Here is a 16,880-nt window from a genome sequence, read left to right as displayed (position 1 = left end):
GCAGGGAGGGAAAAATCTCTATCTAGGGTCCAAAGTCTTTGGTATTAAATTAACATTGATTAACATTGAACATGTGCACCTAATTCTCTGAAAACAGGAAGGGGCTCAGATCACTTTCATTTCTTTCATTGTTCGTAATGCCAGGAGGCAGTAACTCACTTAGTGAGACCCTGCTAATGTGACAGAGTCAGCCAGATCTCAGTGATCCCAGACTCCTCTCAGTTCCTCTTACTATGTATCAGTGACCCAGGTCCACGTCTGCCCGCTATGGTTTCTCTCAACTGAACACCTTTCCCTAGCATGGTCCTCACATATGAAAAACAGTACGAATATCAATATGTCAAATATAAATTTCTCCAGGATTGACTGTGGTCTGTGATCATCCGAAAGGGTAGCTACTGATTATTTGCAGGAGAAGAAAAAGAAACGGATTGAAAGTTCTTTCTGAGCTGAGAAGTTGTTGCATGGTCACCAAGGACCTTCTCTACCTGATGCAACATCCAGGACTGTAAGAAAAATGTTCCCACTAGGAATCCCGCTTAAACACTAGGGGAACCCCATTTACCATCTTTGCTGTCCAATTCTTGTCCCTCTGTGTCCCAGAGAAGCACAGATTGCTAAGAAAACGGAGCACACAGAGCAAAGCAGGCTTGGCATTCCTTGTCTGGAACTCGAAGTCAACCTTTCGTGTGAGAGGGAGTGTGAGCCTGTGAAGAGGGGTGGGCAGGAGAAGCAACTGTACGGAGAGAGGAGGGAAGGGAACGACCTTTGATTTCTGATTCCTGGAAGCACCCAAAGGCAATCAAGGACAGAATAGCGTCCAGCTGGTTCCTGTTAGCCACTGTAGAACATCCTGGAGGTAAAACGAAACGTTGTCTTTTGTTTGTTTTGGTGCTGGGGGACACTTTTTTTTTTAGCCCCTGCAGATCCAGAAGAGAAGAATATTGATTCCGACCTTAGTTACATTCATCAATCTATTTCCCTCGGTCCCAGGGTATCACAGTGCTTCCCTCAAATTCTCCAATGTGTTTATCTTCTTCTCTTGACTCTTGGTCCATCTTGTGTAAGGTGGCCAGTGAGCGATGAAAGGCAGTTTCTGGGTCTTCTCTCTGTTTGCTACCACTGAAGGTAAAGGCTGTCCACTTTATTTGCTTTAGTTTCCCCTGGTGTTGAGTTTTATTCACCTAAGTCTCATATTCTAGGAAATCTTAACAGGCAAGCAATGCGTGAGCTGCAGAGGTGTTTGGAAAAGGAGCTACTTCAAATAGAATTCACGCACAGGCTGCCTTTGTCATTGAGTTCTGTAGTGAATAGTTTGAGAAGTGCTTCAAAGCTGGGAAAAAAATTCATTTGAAGACAGCTGTGCTCATTTCCCTAGTTTAGTTCAGTGTGACTGTAGTTAAGGAGGAAAGCTTTCCTGTGTTGAAGTCCACCGTGGAATTGGTCTAGCTTAACGTTGACGTCCTCAAATTAGGTTATCAAACAGAAGATTCTGTCGACTGCCGTCATGTTTTATGTAGATGGCCAGCGTGTGGCGCTGTTTCCTGCTAAAAGTTGCCTTTTTCCTTTTCAGAAAGTTCTCCGAATCTATGGTATTTACATGCTCAGTGGAAATTTCCATGGGCTGAGCAACATCAAGAAGAACAACCCCACTTCAGTCTTTCAACAGAATAGAGCTTCAGTTTCTGAGGAGGCACCTGTGTAGGCTTCTTTCATGTTAGGAATGAAACTCAGAATAAAAGGATGATTATTTGAGCTTCCTTTTAAAAGCCAAAAAAGTCTCATTTTACAAAATTTAAATATGAATTTTACTGCAGTACTTATTATTTATCTCCCATGAAAAGCCGGTCCTTCAGAAATGAGAAATGAGGTTTTTAGTTAAAGTTATCTCATTTAAGATTTGGGATAAAATTATATAATTTACATTTCTTGTAACTTGCTTATGCTTCTCAGAATGTATGTTTGGGGGCAAAGTGGTAATATTTTGGTCATGTCAAGAACCTGAAATACACAAGTTACTTTTTATATTTTAGTGTCCACCATTTGGCCGTTACGTGGTATTCCTTCTCCAACTATTTATATGTTTTTCAGTGTCTACAGCTTATATATAAAATCAAATGTGAGAACCCTGACTCTTTCTGGTTGCTCACTGTAGTGTTGCTAACATTAACATTTGTGTAAAATCAGTTAATTGCCTGGTCTTTGGGACAAGTGTTCAATTCTACTGACATTGAGCATTCTTTGAAACCACTGGGTTCTAAAAACCCAGTGTTCCTTGCATGGGCAGCAGCTGTTATGCTCAATAAGGCACTGAAATCAACAAAAGCCCTCAAATAAGCTACAGTTAAAATTTCCTGGGGCTGGGAGGGTGAAAGCATTTACAGTTGAACGTCACCATCACCATACAATTGATCCCTGAAAGATAAACATGCACACTCTCCTATACATTTTTTTAGTAAGTATTTAAATTTTAGTAATTATTGCAGGGACGGAATAAAACTTTAGTGATGACTTAATCTAGAACAGGCTCTTAGCATGACTGCAGAACAGGTACCACACAAATTTAACACTAATTGATGGATTGATGGTGACTTTGGGGGAGGGAAGGGGAAAAGGGCAAGGAGACAAATTCTTGAAGCGTAGTCATAGCTTGAAATTGTGATATTTGACGATTCTTTGTATATTTTGCAGAAAAAAAGCTTAAATTTTTCATTAAAATATTCTTCAGCACACAAAAGTAATCCAAACACATTTCTGATACTTCTTAGTAATATCTTAGTAAACATCGAGGTAATTAAAAATAATACCTTTAAACCTGTGTATGCTGCGACTGAACTTTTATAATGTTGCTGAAGAGGACCGTCTTGTAAACTAAAATTATCCCCAAATAGGGTATTTACATTGCAAGACGAAAAAAGCAAGCAGATAATTGCAAATGGATATGCGCATCCTTCTCCAAAAAGCTGAGTGTATATTCAGTGACCCAGTGCAAAAAGCTATAATTTTCATTTGTAAGCGATGAAATTTGCCATCAGGGAACAGATCGGTACAGCGCCATAGAGGTTCACCCCATCCTTACCTGAAATCATATTACAAAGGATGCAAATCTGATATTTAGACATGCAGTTCTTAACTGCATCCGAGCTCCCCATTTCACTTTTTCTTTTTCTTTTTTCTTTTTAAGAGCTCTCTCTATGTTCCCTGGATCATACAGTTCAAAGCTGAGCAGACGAGAGTCTGGAGGAGGGGGAAAGCCCAGTTGAAGAAGAGATCTGGAAGAGTCTGGCTACCAAATTCTGACAACTCCGCAGGCAGATGTAGAGGTGAGTGCAGGCCAAGGCTCTAACATTGGCTCGCTTCTTGGATTTCTCAAAATGTTAATTTTTAATTTTTAAAAATTAATTCTAATTTCTCTGGATGTTAACTGCAGTTTCTGAGAGAAGATGCCTGTTATTGCATCATCCAGTGAAAGCAATTCAAAGGAAACTGGGCACCATATGTGGGTTCCCTGCCCTCACGTCACTGTCCCCTATAACCCATAACCAATGACCGTGGACCACACTAGGTTTAAAACTCATAAATGCCATCGAGCTGAAGTATTGGCCTTCTCCAGTTTTAGAGTAAGCTCTCAATTTGCTTTTCCAAGAGGGGAATGTCAGAGAAAGATTGTGTTTGCTTCCTTCACAGTTTATCCTTATCGAATGCAGCTGAAAAGCCTTTAAAGAGACAAGCCGCTGGCCCCCAAAAATGAGTCTAAGAGTGTCTTGGCTAAAGGTTTTCGAAAAAATATATCAATATGATTATTAAGAAGTAGATAGGTGTGTCCAATCTATATCAACACACATACCTAAAAAAGGTACTTTAAACAAAATGAAGTCATAGATGCTACTGAAATCAAAGCTTCCACTCCATTTTAAATGGGGCATGTTTTCTAAATCAGTTCTCTCTCAAACCTGTCCGTGGCTCACTTGCTCTAGGATCAGGAGGTGGTGTTTCGAAGCTGAGATTCCAGGGCTGCCTCACCTCAGACATGCTTACTTAGAATCTCTGCACGTGGAGTCTTGGAGTGCACCTTTAACAAACCTCTCAGGGGCCTCTTATTCTCTGCTTAAGAAAAAGAAAAGAAAAAAGTATAAAAAGGAGAAGAAACTGATAACCTAAATCAATTGCAAGGAAGAACATAGCTAACTTTTTGGAAACTGGGAATGGGGGCCTGGTTTTGTGTTTCTTCTGTAACCTGACTGAGATGGACCACACGTCCTGGTCCAACTGTGTTCATATACATAGAGACAAGAGTCAATGAAGGCCCTTCTCTACTCTCTTTAATAGATGGGTGTTTTGTCTATTTAAGTCCCACTGAAGTCAATCTGAGGTTCATTTCCTCTCCAGATTCAGAGCGTGAGGTCCAACGTGGCTTTGAGGAAAGACATACTAACTTTCTTACTAAGGCACCTGGACGAGTCCCACCCATCCATTTACCTGTCATTCCTTCCATACGTACTTCTGGTTCCCCTCTCATGTGGTTGGTCTTCAGGAACGTAGCGTATGGCTTACCCAGTCACGTCAAAAGTTAGGGAGTCTCTGTGCCAGTTCACAGGGTGAGCTGTGTAATAGTCACGTGTATGTGAGCAGAATAAAAGTAGATTTTGACTGTTATTCTGACTTTACCAAAATGCTTCCCTTTTCAAAGTTACTTTAAACTGCAATTAAAATAAATAACATGAAAAAAAGCCAGCACAATCACAGAAGATGTCTGTGATAATTCTAAAAGAAGAAAGCAATGTAACCACAAGTATTATTTTAACATATGCATAATAAAGCAGCCCTGTGTGTTTAATCCTAAGCTTTCTGTGCAACTCACTAGATGTTCTTTTGTGGTTTATCATAAAATGCATTTATTCATGGACATGAATATGTTATGTAACCCATATAAGCAGAACACACGTCGCTTTTTAAAAAAATGCAGTGATCCCTTTGAACATTTAGAAGCTGTTTTAAAAGCCCAGCATGCTTGTCCCTGTGATTTCGCTTTCTAGAATATAAATTTCATGATATAGCGTGCAGTTATAAATCAAAGATACCATAAGAAAATATAGGCATCATAATACCCTTACCTTCATCAAGACCAGGTATTTGCTTAACTTCAAAACTCAAACCCTGTGGGAAGGAGGCACTGCAGCTTTTGGAAGTGTTTTTAGTCATTCCTGAATGAAAGTGATAACATTCAGAAGACAATCCCTGTATTTAGATGTCTCTCCTCCGTTGGTTGACCTAAGGCTCAGTGCACCTTCCTGCTTGGGGTCACCACGGTTAGCTTCTTTGCTCTTAGTCAATACTGAGTATGTTTAACATTCTTTAAAAAGATTTCCGTCCACAGTTCTGAGCATCTTTTAAACAACCGTATGAGTTCATGTGAGCCCATGTCTACATTTTTTATGTTTCCGGCTCAAGCAGGTGCCGCCGGCTATGTAATTCGTGGGACCTAGGGCGAGGTGAAAATTCGGGGGACGGTGTTGAAAATTAACGTCAGCGTTGTGACAGAAGAGCATCAAACAAGGTACGGATCCTTCTAAGGTCACACACCCATCAGGCCAGCTCTGCCTACAGAACCTTTTGAACAAAACAACGCTGGTTTTTACAACCCATTGGGAAACTCGCTAAGCAATTAATTTTATTGCCCTCGCTGATGTAAACTATATGAAGAAATACACATGTCAGATGATGTAAAAGAAACATGGGTGTAATAGGATAACTGTAGATGGTTGTTGGCACCGTTGAACGGGACGATCTCAAAATCTCAGAGTGGAAAATCTGCAGAGTTTTAGGGGGACAGGATTGGAGGTTGGGAGAAGCCACGGGCTCTGTGGGAAGAAGACCCCAGCTTTGCGCAGTATCTTTGAGCAGGTGGCGTGCATCTCGACGCTCCGGCCACAATTAGTGGTGTATTTAGGGAGATGCTGCGTTTTGGAACGTGCGAGGGCAATCCTGCACAGTATCAGTCAGTTGCCCCGCATCCGAATGAGTGTGCGTGAGTCTTTTGGACTCTGTCGCGTTACGTAAGTATCCCCAAGTTTGGAGCACAGCCGTCCTCACATCCCAGCCCTCTGTAGGCTCTCCTACCGGCAGGGGGCTGGAGCACAGCCACTTCCCAGTGGAGCTCAGGGCAGTACAGAGCTTTGTTAGGGGTGGTGTAGCATAGATGCTGCTGCGTCTCTTCCTCTGGCGGGGCCCTAGCTGGGGATGGAGAACGCGTGTGGTGAAAGAGCGTTGGAAGAGAGTACAAGACGGGACGGTGCAGCAATTTTGCTGCTGAAAAGGCCAAATCAAAAGACTTGGGCCAAAGACAAGGAGAAGAGCGGAGGCAAGGTGTGTCTTGAATAAGTCACTCAGGCTGGGCGGGTAGTGCTTACTAGAACAACACACACCTGAGGAAACCAGGGGGTGGGGGTGGGGTGGGGTGGGGGTGGGTCTATGGAACAACATACACCTGAGGAAACCAGGGGGGTCTATGAGCTGCCCGCTCAGATCGGTTTCCACGGGACAACAGGAAGGAGGGAAGGAAAGGATTGGAGGAAGGTCTGAATGGAGGGAGGAAAAAGAGAGGGAAGTAGGAAGGAAGGGAGGAAGAGAGGAAGGGAATGAAGGAAAGAAAGAAGGAACGAGGGAGGGAGGATGAGGGACGTGTCAGTCAAACGTCCCTGCCTGGCCTCTGTCTCGCCTTATTACACTCACCACAGTCCTCTCACTTAGCTCTTTCCCACTCCTCGGGAAAAGGGAAATTCAGATAAGCGAAAGCGTGAGCGGAGCTGAGCCCGGGGTAGGAACCGGGGAGAAAGCCCACAGCTTAGGGGCGCTCCGTCCTTCCTTAGCCTGTTCCCATGCCCTTGTGGGCGCCGAGGCCCTGATGCCCGAGACAGCGCCTCACATCCAGGCCCGGGCTTGCTCGCACCTGACGTTCACTGGATGGCGGGGGGTGACGGGGGTCAGGAAGGAGCGCAAGCGGACCGTGGGGGAACCTACGTGGGAGCGGACCACCTGGAGAGGGGCGCACGGCGGCGCTCTGCGGGCATCCCCCTGCGCTAGAGCTCCCGGCTCGCTGCCCCTCAGACCTGCCCACGGCCCTCCGCCCGCCCCCCGTCACTCACTTCCCTTCCAGCCAATGGCGCGGCCGCCTGTCACCCTCACCCCACCCCTGGAGGCAGAGCGGGGAGGGCCTTGGCAGGGAGGGCGCGGGGCCGGAGTTGAATGATTGAACTTTCCAGCGGAGTTGCGGCGGCCGCGAGGTTCCCGGCAGTGCGGCCCCGGCGCGGAGCTGGGAGCCTCGGCCAGCGCCCGGCGCCCGCGCCCCCGACCCGCAGCCATGGTGCCCGGGGCGCCCCTGACCCTCTGCCTCTGGCTGGCGGCCTCCGGGGGATGCCTGGCGGCCGGCTCCGGCGCGACGGCCGCCCGGCGGCTGGACGAGTCGCTGTCGGCCGGGAGCGTCCAGCGCGCCCGCTGCGCCTCCAGGTGCCTCAGCCTGCAGATCACGCGCATCTCCGCCTTCTTCCAGCACTTCCAGGTATGAACCGCCGCCCGCCCGGGTCCTCCCCGGCGCTGCGGGCCGCGGCGGGTGCGCTCGGGGCGCGCGCCTCCCAGCCTCGCCGCCCAAACTTCTCGCCCAGCTCAGCCGGCAGATCCGGCTTTGCCTCCGCGTGGATTTTACAGTCTGGGTGCGCGAACCCTCTTTTCCAGCCCCCTCCCTGCTCCCCAAAGGAAAAAGAAGCCTGCGGCATCTTTACCTACCTCCCTTCCGAGGGGGAAACGAAAGGCGGTTTCTCTGGGAAGGGAGAGCAGCTGTGTGGCTTCCAAGGGTGGGAGTGTGGGTTTGTTAGTTGCCCGGGACTTCGCGCGGGACTGCGGGCTGGTGGCGAGTCCCGCAAACTCCAGGGCGCTCCGGGCCCTCGGCGCGGCGGGCGCGGCGGGCACAGCGAGCGAGGCCGGGAGGCGCGCACCGCTGCGCCCGGGGACCCGCGCGACGAGCCCCGGCCCCGCAGGTGCCCGCGGGAGGACACTTTTGTCTCTTCCGAGCTTTGCTTTCGCTCTCGGCGGGCCGAGAGCTCGCGGCCCACCCTTCGAGCCCCGGGCGGGGCACTTGGGCCAAGTCGTGCGTTCCAGCGCGTTTGTGTTGGGGCCCGGGGAGGCGGTGGTGATGGTAGCTGTGCGCGCCCCAGTTCGGAGCCCCAAAACTTCCAGGTCTCGCCAACGAATGGCGTGGAGAGTAAGGGAAGGGATGCAGGGGATACGGGACTTGGAGGCGCCGTGTTTGGATGCTCTGAGCGGGCTCCCGGGGGTCAGTATCTCCCCCAGCCCTCGTAGGTTCTGTCGGCTTGAGGGTAGGAGAGCTTGTGGGAGTGGGAGTGTTGGGTGTGTAGAAGGTTCAGAGAACGGCACGCTTGGTGCTGTGGATGGCCGGGATCCTGGGGCGGGGCGCGGGGGGGGGGGTGATGGAGGGCGCCACAGAGGGGAGGACCCCCGCGGGACTTGCTCAGGGACACTGGCCGAGGGTGGGCGCACGGGAATCGCTCCCGGCCCCGACCGAGGCGCGTCCCACAGCTGCCTTCCCCAGCTGACCCGAGTGCGCGCACTCTGAAACCATTCACGCAGATAACCGAATTCCTCTTGTCTGCCCTGGTTCTCGCCCTCGCCTTTTCGTCTCTATCCTTAGTTGCTCACCTGCTCCAAAGTCCCAGCTTCTCGCCGCAGGGAAAACTGCGGAGGCCAGAAGGAGACCGGGGCTCCTGGGTGGGCTTCTAAGACGAGCCCTCTGCCCTTGAGAAATAAACTGGGCGTCTCTTCCACTCGGGCGGGATACGTGGGCCTTCCCAGAGGCCCTGGGGACTAAGCTGCGACAGGAGGCCATCGTAATGACCGTGGAGTTGGGGACGAATCTCCGAAGTCTGAAGCGATGTTCATTCTGGCGTGAGAACTCATGAAACCTCGCGCCGAGTGGCACAAGGAGAACTAAAAGTTGGGATCTTAGGAGAGTGAACCAGCTGGCGAAGTTTGCATGCGCCTGAGTGCGTGCTTCTCTGTGTTCTCAAAGAAGCGACATCCGGTGGGTGTCAGAGAACTCGGCGCGCTCTGCTGTCCTCGTGGGTCTTCACGGAAAGGGAAAAGGGAGTGTGGTCTCGTGCGCTGAAATTACGCGGACATCCTGGAGAGGGCCCCTCCGCAGCCCCCTGGCTTCCAAACCGCCGGCCCTGCGCTCGCGGCCACTCTCCCAAGGAGACGCCACACTCTTGTGTCAACGACAACAGAAAACAAAACGAAACGGCAGCCTGTTCCCAGGGAGAAAGAGTATCTTTTCTTTTTCTTCTTTCCTTCCTTTCTTTCTTCTTTCTTTTTTTAAATTGAATTGTCAGTTGCTGTAATTTATTTGTTTTACAGTTTCAGCGGCTAAAGAAGCAGTTTAGATCGAGCCAATTCCCGTGAAAGGCTTTTCTTGTGGTCTCTTGGCATGATTTCTCTTCGGAAGAAAAACTGCTGACAGAATACACATTGCCAGACAATCCTGATTACATTTTAATTAGCTGGGTGAAATAAGCTGCAAATTACTCAGGACTTAATAACTGCTGTTTTTGCAATCAGTTGCAAAGCCACTCTTGGAGGTTTAACCCTAACCTGGTAATGCCTATCTGATTTATCTAAATTGCAGGGATTAAGCGTTCTTAAGATTTGAGAAGACAGAAGCACACACTCCTTATAAAGCTTCAAGCTTCCCTGCCCCTCCCCCTTTTTAAATAATTGGAAGGATGCGGAGGGATCAGCCTGGGGGCAACTCATTAGGCTGCACGTGGGATTTATTAATGGGCGGGAGAGGCTGGGCTGGTGGAAGGGTTCGGAAGAGCCCCTTCTATCAGGGTCACCCCACCCACCTGTGCAAATAAACCGGAGCAGAGGGCTGTTTCTGGAGCAGGTGCGGGTTCCCAACTTCTCCTGCACAGTTCCTGGCCTCCTTTAAAGGAGCTGCCAGGGCCAGTGACCTGGGGTAGCAGGCCTGCAGAGGCGGCTGGGGTCCAAACGTCTCCGCCCCAATTCTGCACACTCGCCAGTGCCTCCCAGCCTTGCAGCTCGAGGCTGGAGGTGGATGGAGCGCACGCGTGCCTCCACGTGGGTGGGGCTAGATCGGCTTCACCTGTCAATCACGTGGCTGTCAACCTTGCCTGATGGCATGGGGGACTCAATACTGATGCTTGGGAGTGGGTGTGGTGATGGGGATACTGGAGTGTCTGTATCCTGAATGATCTGCCCACGGTCCCCGACCTGAAGGAGCTTAGGATTTCGTACTGCGAGGGAGATGGATTCTGAACTGAATCATTGATTTCACCACTGAGGGCTGCCTCTCATTTGTGAAAAGCAGTAACGGCTAGCACCTCACAGGTTGTCAGTACCCGGCTCCACGATGTCGTGCGCAGGGCATTTGGCACGTTGCCATTTCAAGTTCACACGTATCATGCGTGCACGTGGCTAAAAGCCTGGCAACGGAGGCAGTTGGGAAGGGCGTCCTTTCCTCAGTGAATGCAGCTGAGGTCGGAGCTGTGGGGTAAGGAGCAGGGAGGTGGGCTCTAGAGCCGGGCAGATGGCGCTCTGCGTCAGGCTTAGCCACTTGGCAGATACGTAGCTTGGGGAAGATCACCCTCCTGAACTTCCAGCCTCTCGTGTGTCCAGTAGGACACCTGCCCAGCAAGGTGGAGATCATAAAACCTGTTGGGGATAATGAAAGCGATGGTAATAAAGGGGTCACCGTCCTGGGGGTCTTACAAGTCTGTCTCATTTCATCCTCACAACCGTCATACAAAGAAGGTACCATTGGTGTCCTCCTAAGAGCTGATAAGGACCCGAGATGCCGAGACGCTAACAGACGGGGGACCTGGGTTCCCAGCAAGGACAGCTACAGGTTTGGGATTTGTTCTTATTTTTAGGATTTTATTGGTTACTGGTTTAACTTACTTCAGAACTGGCTGCCTATTTCTCAGGCCGCAGCGCCAAATGGAAACACGTCGTCCATTATTCAGAGAGCAAGAAGTGTTGTCGAAGGAACTAAAATATAAAACTTGTTCTTTCTTCTGTGACCCTTCTCTTTTGGAATTTGCTATCCAATGCTGTTCTCGGTAAAGCATAATTTAAACATGAAGTCTTTCGCGTGGATCTCACTGTCCATCTTTCTCTTGTGCACTGCCAGTGTTACACGCAAACATCAGAGCATTTCACTTGTATGTGGAAAATCACCAGCAGTACACAGTTTTGATGTCCTGGTTCATCCCTGGAGGGAAAAGTGGGGACCAGACTCAGGAAGGTGGGAAGGAGGACACGAGGACCCCCAAAGTGCCCTGTGTAGGGTGTGCCCAATGGGTGCCCCACAAGGGGATCTTGCAGGACATGTGTAGACCGTCATGGGCACCGGGGGTCTGGCGAGCTTATACGCTTGCTCAGGCACGGCCCTTGCCCAGTGCCCTGTTCTACCAGCTGCTGGACCAGCGCGCTGCACTTTGTTCTAGCCGGATCCTCAGGAAGCTGAACCAGGGCTCTCCCCCTCCTACACGCAACCCATAGCAGATGGTCAGCCCCGAGGTGTGCTTAGATCTGCTTGCCAGATGCGATTAGCTACCTGCGTTAGGGACGGGCAATAGGCTTGTTCCCGTGGAGTCTTGGGCTGTGGCTGGCCATCCACCAAACACAGTATGTTGGTCCCAGCCTGGGCCGGGGACAGCCACCACTAAATTCTGGGGCACATCAATGCATGCACGCGCCACCCTGACCCTCCTCCTGCCCACTCTCAGGCCCCTGCAGAGGAGAGAGGGGGACAGTGATTTGGGGGTGAGGTGGGAGAGGCTGGGAGGGTTGGGGTGCCAGTGGGCCAGGGAGTGGGCGGCCGAGAATCTTCCCTGGGGTGGAGAGGGGTGGGGAGAGGCGGCATCATGCATTTCGGAGGCTCTAGAACATGCTCCCATATCCCCTCAGACTGCACGTACTCGAAGATAAGATCTTTGAGGATTTCAGCATGGCGATCTCGGCACATTAACCCTCAGGTGCAGGGCCCCTTCTGAGCGAGGGCCACGTGCACTGGTCATTTGTCCCTGAAGCTGGCCCCGGTTTGGGTTTTTTAACCCTTGGAAGAGGTAGGTGAAGCCCACTTGTCCTGGTGGTTCTTCATAGTCTGTCCATCGTGTTCAAGGGTACAATGCTGACGTGCTCACTTGGGAATAACCTGCCGTGCACTTGTTTTTTCAACCTCCCTAGAAGATTAAAGAAGAGGGAAAACAGTGAAAATGTGCCTGGAATTAGCTGTGTCTCTTTTTGGGTGACTCTCATTTAACTTGAGAGTGGCCTCCTCTTCTGTGCTTGTTGGGACATTCAGGGCGGAGACCCTGCCTGTCTCGCTAGGTTCTGGTCGTCATGGCAGTGATGGATCTGAGTCTCAGAGTCCTTCCACTAAATATTAGCAGACCTGCAACCTGCTCTTTCGCTGCCCGCGTTTTCTCAAAGGAGGCTCAGTAGAATTGAGCTTGGGGAAAAAGAGTAGCCCACGTGTAATAAAGAAGAGTGTGTCTATTTCTTTGCCAGATTTTGGGACCGGAGGGGAAAAGTGGGTGGAATCTTGTTGGAAGATAAGTAGCAGTTTGCTGGCAGCCTTGGTCCTAGGGCTCTAGAATTTTATTAGCGTTAGGAGATTCCAGCTTAATGGGACATTATTCGCTCTCCAAACTACTGCTGATAGACTCGTTTAGGTAGCTGATTAGAGATCAGAGGCTTTTTTCTAGCAGTAATTGGAAGCTGTTTGTTTTGGCAAAAGAGAGAACTAAGCTGGTGATTAGCTCGCTCTGCTTAGAGGACTAGCCTCTCCTCTCAGAAAAAGTAAACAAACAATTAGCGCATCAGAAACCTTCAGCAGCCACAAATCTGCCCCAGGCTCGCAGATTTTTGGAGGAGCGATTCTGTGGTGAACATACTCAGCTGTGGTGTGTCCGTTTGGCCTTGCCGTGAGATTGAAGTTATACGCTAGAAAGTCTCTGGGAAGAGAGGCCATCCTCAAGTTTGACCTTTGTATTTCCTGGTCTGGGTCACTGGATCTCTGGCTGTGTTTCTAAGAATTTCTGAATTTGACCCAAACTAAACATTAGGTTATTCATGGCAAACTTTCATGTTTTTAATACAGCATTTCTCCTGGAACCGTGACTGACAAGTGTATCTTATTGTGACCATTACAGAACATTAAGAAAACACATTAGAAAATACTGACTTATTTACTTCTTTGTGCGCTGTACTATCAGAGGAGAAATATATTTATCTATCTAATGTTTACATATTGAGTATAGTATATGTTTATATGTATTTCAATATATTATATTAATAAAATACATACATGTATGTATGTTTGGAGACCTACATTTAAAAGTTAATGTTGTTGGTTTAAGCATTCCCACCTTAATAACCTCCTAACTTATAATTTTTTAATGTTTTTATGAAATAGATTCATCAGATTTCACTGTATAACCTACCTGGGTATGCTTCGGCAAAGGGGCATAGAACTTTCAGGCTCGGTAAAGAAACGTATCAAAGTGTCAGTGGGCATTGTTTGTATTCGCTCAGAAATGGAGAAGCTCCTATGTGTGATTTGCTATTGCCTTCCGGAAATGTGATTCTTACACGGTTTTGAGGGTTGGGCTTAGGACAATAATCAGTGAAGCGTATCTGTAGTATTGAGAGACATTTTTTATATGCACAACAGCACTGGTGAAAATAGCAAACGCCCTGCTGGAATGCTTTGTCAATTACCCCATAACTCATACCGTTGGTGCAGTGTCTGAGCTCCAAGTCCTTTCGAGTGCTGAAGCCAGCCACCTTTCAACATTTCCAGTCACCCTGCACTCCATATTTTGAAAGTATGTTGTCTATCAACATATGGCCTTTATTAAGTATGACCTAGCTTTTCCTCTTCACATTAATCAAAGATATCCATAACTCCTTCAAACTTCAGATCAGCGTGAGGTCGCCCACGTTACCACAGTAGACTGATAAAACTGACATTCTTGACATTTTAGTTATTTTTGTACCACCTATCTTAGGAGAACGTGTAATTTGTTTTGGAGTCTCTGAATATTGGAAATGGGTCATAGACACCTATTCCTTCTCGGGAGACGCTGTTGGTGACTTTCTGTCACTCACCCCGCCAGCCCCCTGGCTCCTGGATCGGCAGCTAATAGCTTACAGCTGCTCCCCCTGAGAGACTAACCTTTAGCCCCTGGGCACCATCTTGCCAGCAGGGCAGTGTACCCTCCTTCCCTGATGAGGGCAGGTCATGGCCATTGGCTCACCGCTGGGGGATACAGGAGGCCAGCCCTCTGCTGGGATCAACTCTGGTACAATTTATGCTCCAAAGCATTGCACAGGGCCAGACTTATCAGGTCTCTAGCCGAGACCACATCCCTACTCAGGTCCTCCTGCATCCTTCCCTCCCCTTCCACTGAGAGCTTCCCCCCGATACATCACATTCACAGAAAGACCCCTTTCAGCCTCAGCTTCCAGGAAACCCAACCTCAGACACCTACCTTCAGATACCTCATCGAATTCAACCCTTTTGTTTTGCAGATCAGAGAGCTTGATGCTTATAGGAATGATTCATTCAAGCACATACACATAATAGATAGTAGAAGTAAAGGTATAACCCAGCGTTCACAACTCTCAGCTCAGACTTTCCCCACTACCCCCTTTGCTGGTTTTCTTATTACTTATTGTTTTAACTTAATTTTTATTTTCCACTGGAGTATAGTTGATATACAGTGTTGTGTAGTTTCAGGCGTACAGCAAAGTGAATCAGTTACACATATACATATATCCATTCTTTTTCCGATTCTTTTCCCGTATAGGTTATTACAGAACATTGAGTAGAGTTCCCTGTGCTATACAACAGGTTCTTGGTGATGCTGTATTTCACATACTGAATGGTAGTGTGTACATGTTAATCCCTAACTCCTAATTTATCCCTCCCCCTCCTTTCCCCTTTGGTAACCATAAGTTTGTTTTCTAAGTCTGTGAGTCTGTTTCTGTTTTGTAATCCACCATTCCCTTTAAAAAAAAAAAAAGTGAGAGTTTATACAAATTAAAAAAAGAATCCTTCGACGAGGAAGCACGTTGAGTCGGTACGTTTTCTGTTATTTGAATTTAGCTTCTCTCCTGATGATTTCAGTAAAGAGTCTCAAATCTTGATCCTAAGACATAAGCACCTCATGCGCCTTCATTGCCTCTGTGAAAAAATACATATTGTCGGCGCTCCGTGTGCTCTGTTTCTGCCTATCCGCAGTTGGTTGAATCCGCCAGTGAGGAACCCGTGGATACAGAGGACCGGCTATACTCTCATTATAATACGGACCGGCTGTCCGTATTACATAACGGACCGGCTGTCCGTATTACATAACGGACTTGAGCATCCGCGGATTTGGTATCCACAGGGGTCCTGGAACCAATCCCCCACAGATCTCAAGGGAGGACGGTGCTGTTAAAGCCAGCTTGCAATAGTTGTCTGGTAGGTGGACAGTAGGTGGGGTGAGGGGACGTCATTAACCTCAGTACCCCTGGCAGGTCTAAGAGCAAGGCAGAGAGGACCAGTTAGTTCAGATATTAACCAACTTTGCGTTTACTCAACAAGTGACCAGGCTGCCACATCCCCCAGGACCTAGAGTCCCCTCCATATCTTTAAAAGATTATGCGCATGGTTTCAAAATAGCGAGCGGAGGCATTTTCCCTGATGGTGATGGAGAAGGTTGGATAAAAGTGGTTACCCCTGATAGCCGATAAGTAAGGAAAGATTTATGGAAGCAGTGTTTATGGCTCATTTTAGTGTAAATCTCAGACCGTAGACGCTGGGTCTGTTTCTCCCTTAAAAAACAAAAAAAAAACCCCGCAAAAAACGTCACTTAAATCACTTCTACTTATTTCAGCTAATATTGATGGATTGCTGCAATTTCAAAGATGAGGTGGTAAAATCCCTAGTCCTGAGGGATTTATAGTCTGGTAGGGGCTGAGACTTGTAAACAGACCACTGCAGTCCACAAGGGAGGGCTCAGGGAGAGTTATCTGTGTGAGATCTCAGGCTTGTTGCTGTAGGGGACGTGTGCTAGGGGAGATGACACTTGAGCTGAGCCTCAAAAGCTGGGCTCTTCCAACCGTAGAAGAGCCAACGTGAGTAAATGCAGAGTCTTGCAGGAGTTTGGTCTGTCTGTTGGGGGCTCTCGGTGGCTCCTAATGGACGGGATGCAGCGTCAGCCCGCCCAGCCAGCAGCCAGGCCTTGGGAACTCGTTGGTAAGAGCTGTGACAAAGCTCAAGTGCTGTGTTCTGCAGGACGGGTTGAGAGCAGGTCATCCCACTTAGAGGTGTCTTCCTGCTTCTTGCTGATCTGGTTGGACATCAGGCCACACTACCAGGTGCCCTCACGTTACTGAGCTGATCTCTGTGGAGATCCTCGCCAGCACCCCTAAGAAAAAGCCCCCGATGAGCATAAAAAGGAGAGAAGGGGGCTGCCTCTCCCATCTCCCTGCCGTCATGCTTTGGCTTACGGAAGGACCCCAGTTCCGACTGGTGGGGCTGGATCCTAAGTAAGAAACTCTCCTGAATCACTGAGCCACAGGTTAGAAGGTATTGAGCGTTCATCGCATTTTTTTCTATCTTGGTGCTGAGAAAGTAGTTTCACATAAAATATCTATTTGACCTTCACAGCAACTCTTTGAGGTCAGGAGTGTTATTTTATGTTTACAGATAAGACAACTGAAGGTTGTGAGCTATTGGGAAGTGAGATAACCAAGTCTTCGTAGCAGAGACTCAAGCCCTAATTGTCACGTTCCCA

At 48.5% G+C, this 16,880-nt stretch overlaps 1 protein-coding gene across 4 annotated transcripts in view; it reads left to right on the top strand.

Moving 5' to 3' along the window:
* The first annotated feature begins 7,255 nt into the window (after window positions 1–7,255).
* The window catches only part of ANOS1 (anosmin 1), a 192,237-nt gene continuing 182,612 nt past the window's right edge, over window positions 7,256–16,880 (top strand). For all 4 annotated transcript variants that reach the window (XM_032619052.1, XM_032619051.1, XM_032619050.1 and 1 more), the window contains exon 1: window positions 7,256–7,558. In XM_032619052.1, the coding sequence (XP_032474943.1) occupies window positions 7,361–7,558 (198 nt within the window). In that variant the 5' untranslated portion in view covers window positions 7,256–7,360. The remainder of the gene's footprint in view (window positions 7,559–16,880) is intronic.

The sequence above is a fragment of the Phocoena sinus genome, chromosome X (genome assembly GCF_008692025.1).
Source record: "Phocoena sinus isolate mPhoSin1 chromosome X, mPhoSin1.pri, whole genome shotgun sequence".
Taxonomy (NCBI): Eukaryota; Metazoa; Chordata; class Mammalia; order Artiodactyla; family Phocoenidae; genus Phocoena; species Phocoena sinus.
The sequence above is the reverse complement of the archived record's forward strand: the minus strand, read 5'-3'. Positions and strand labels throughout refer to the sequence as shown.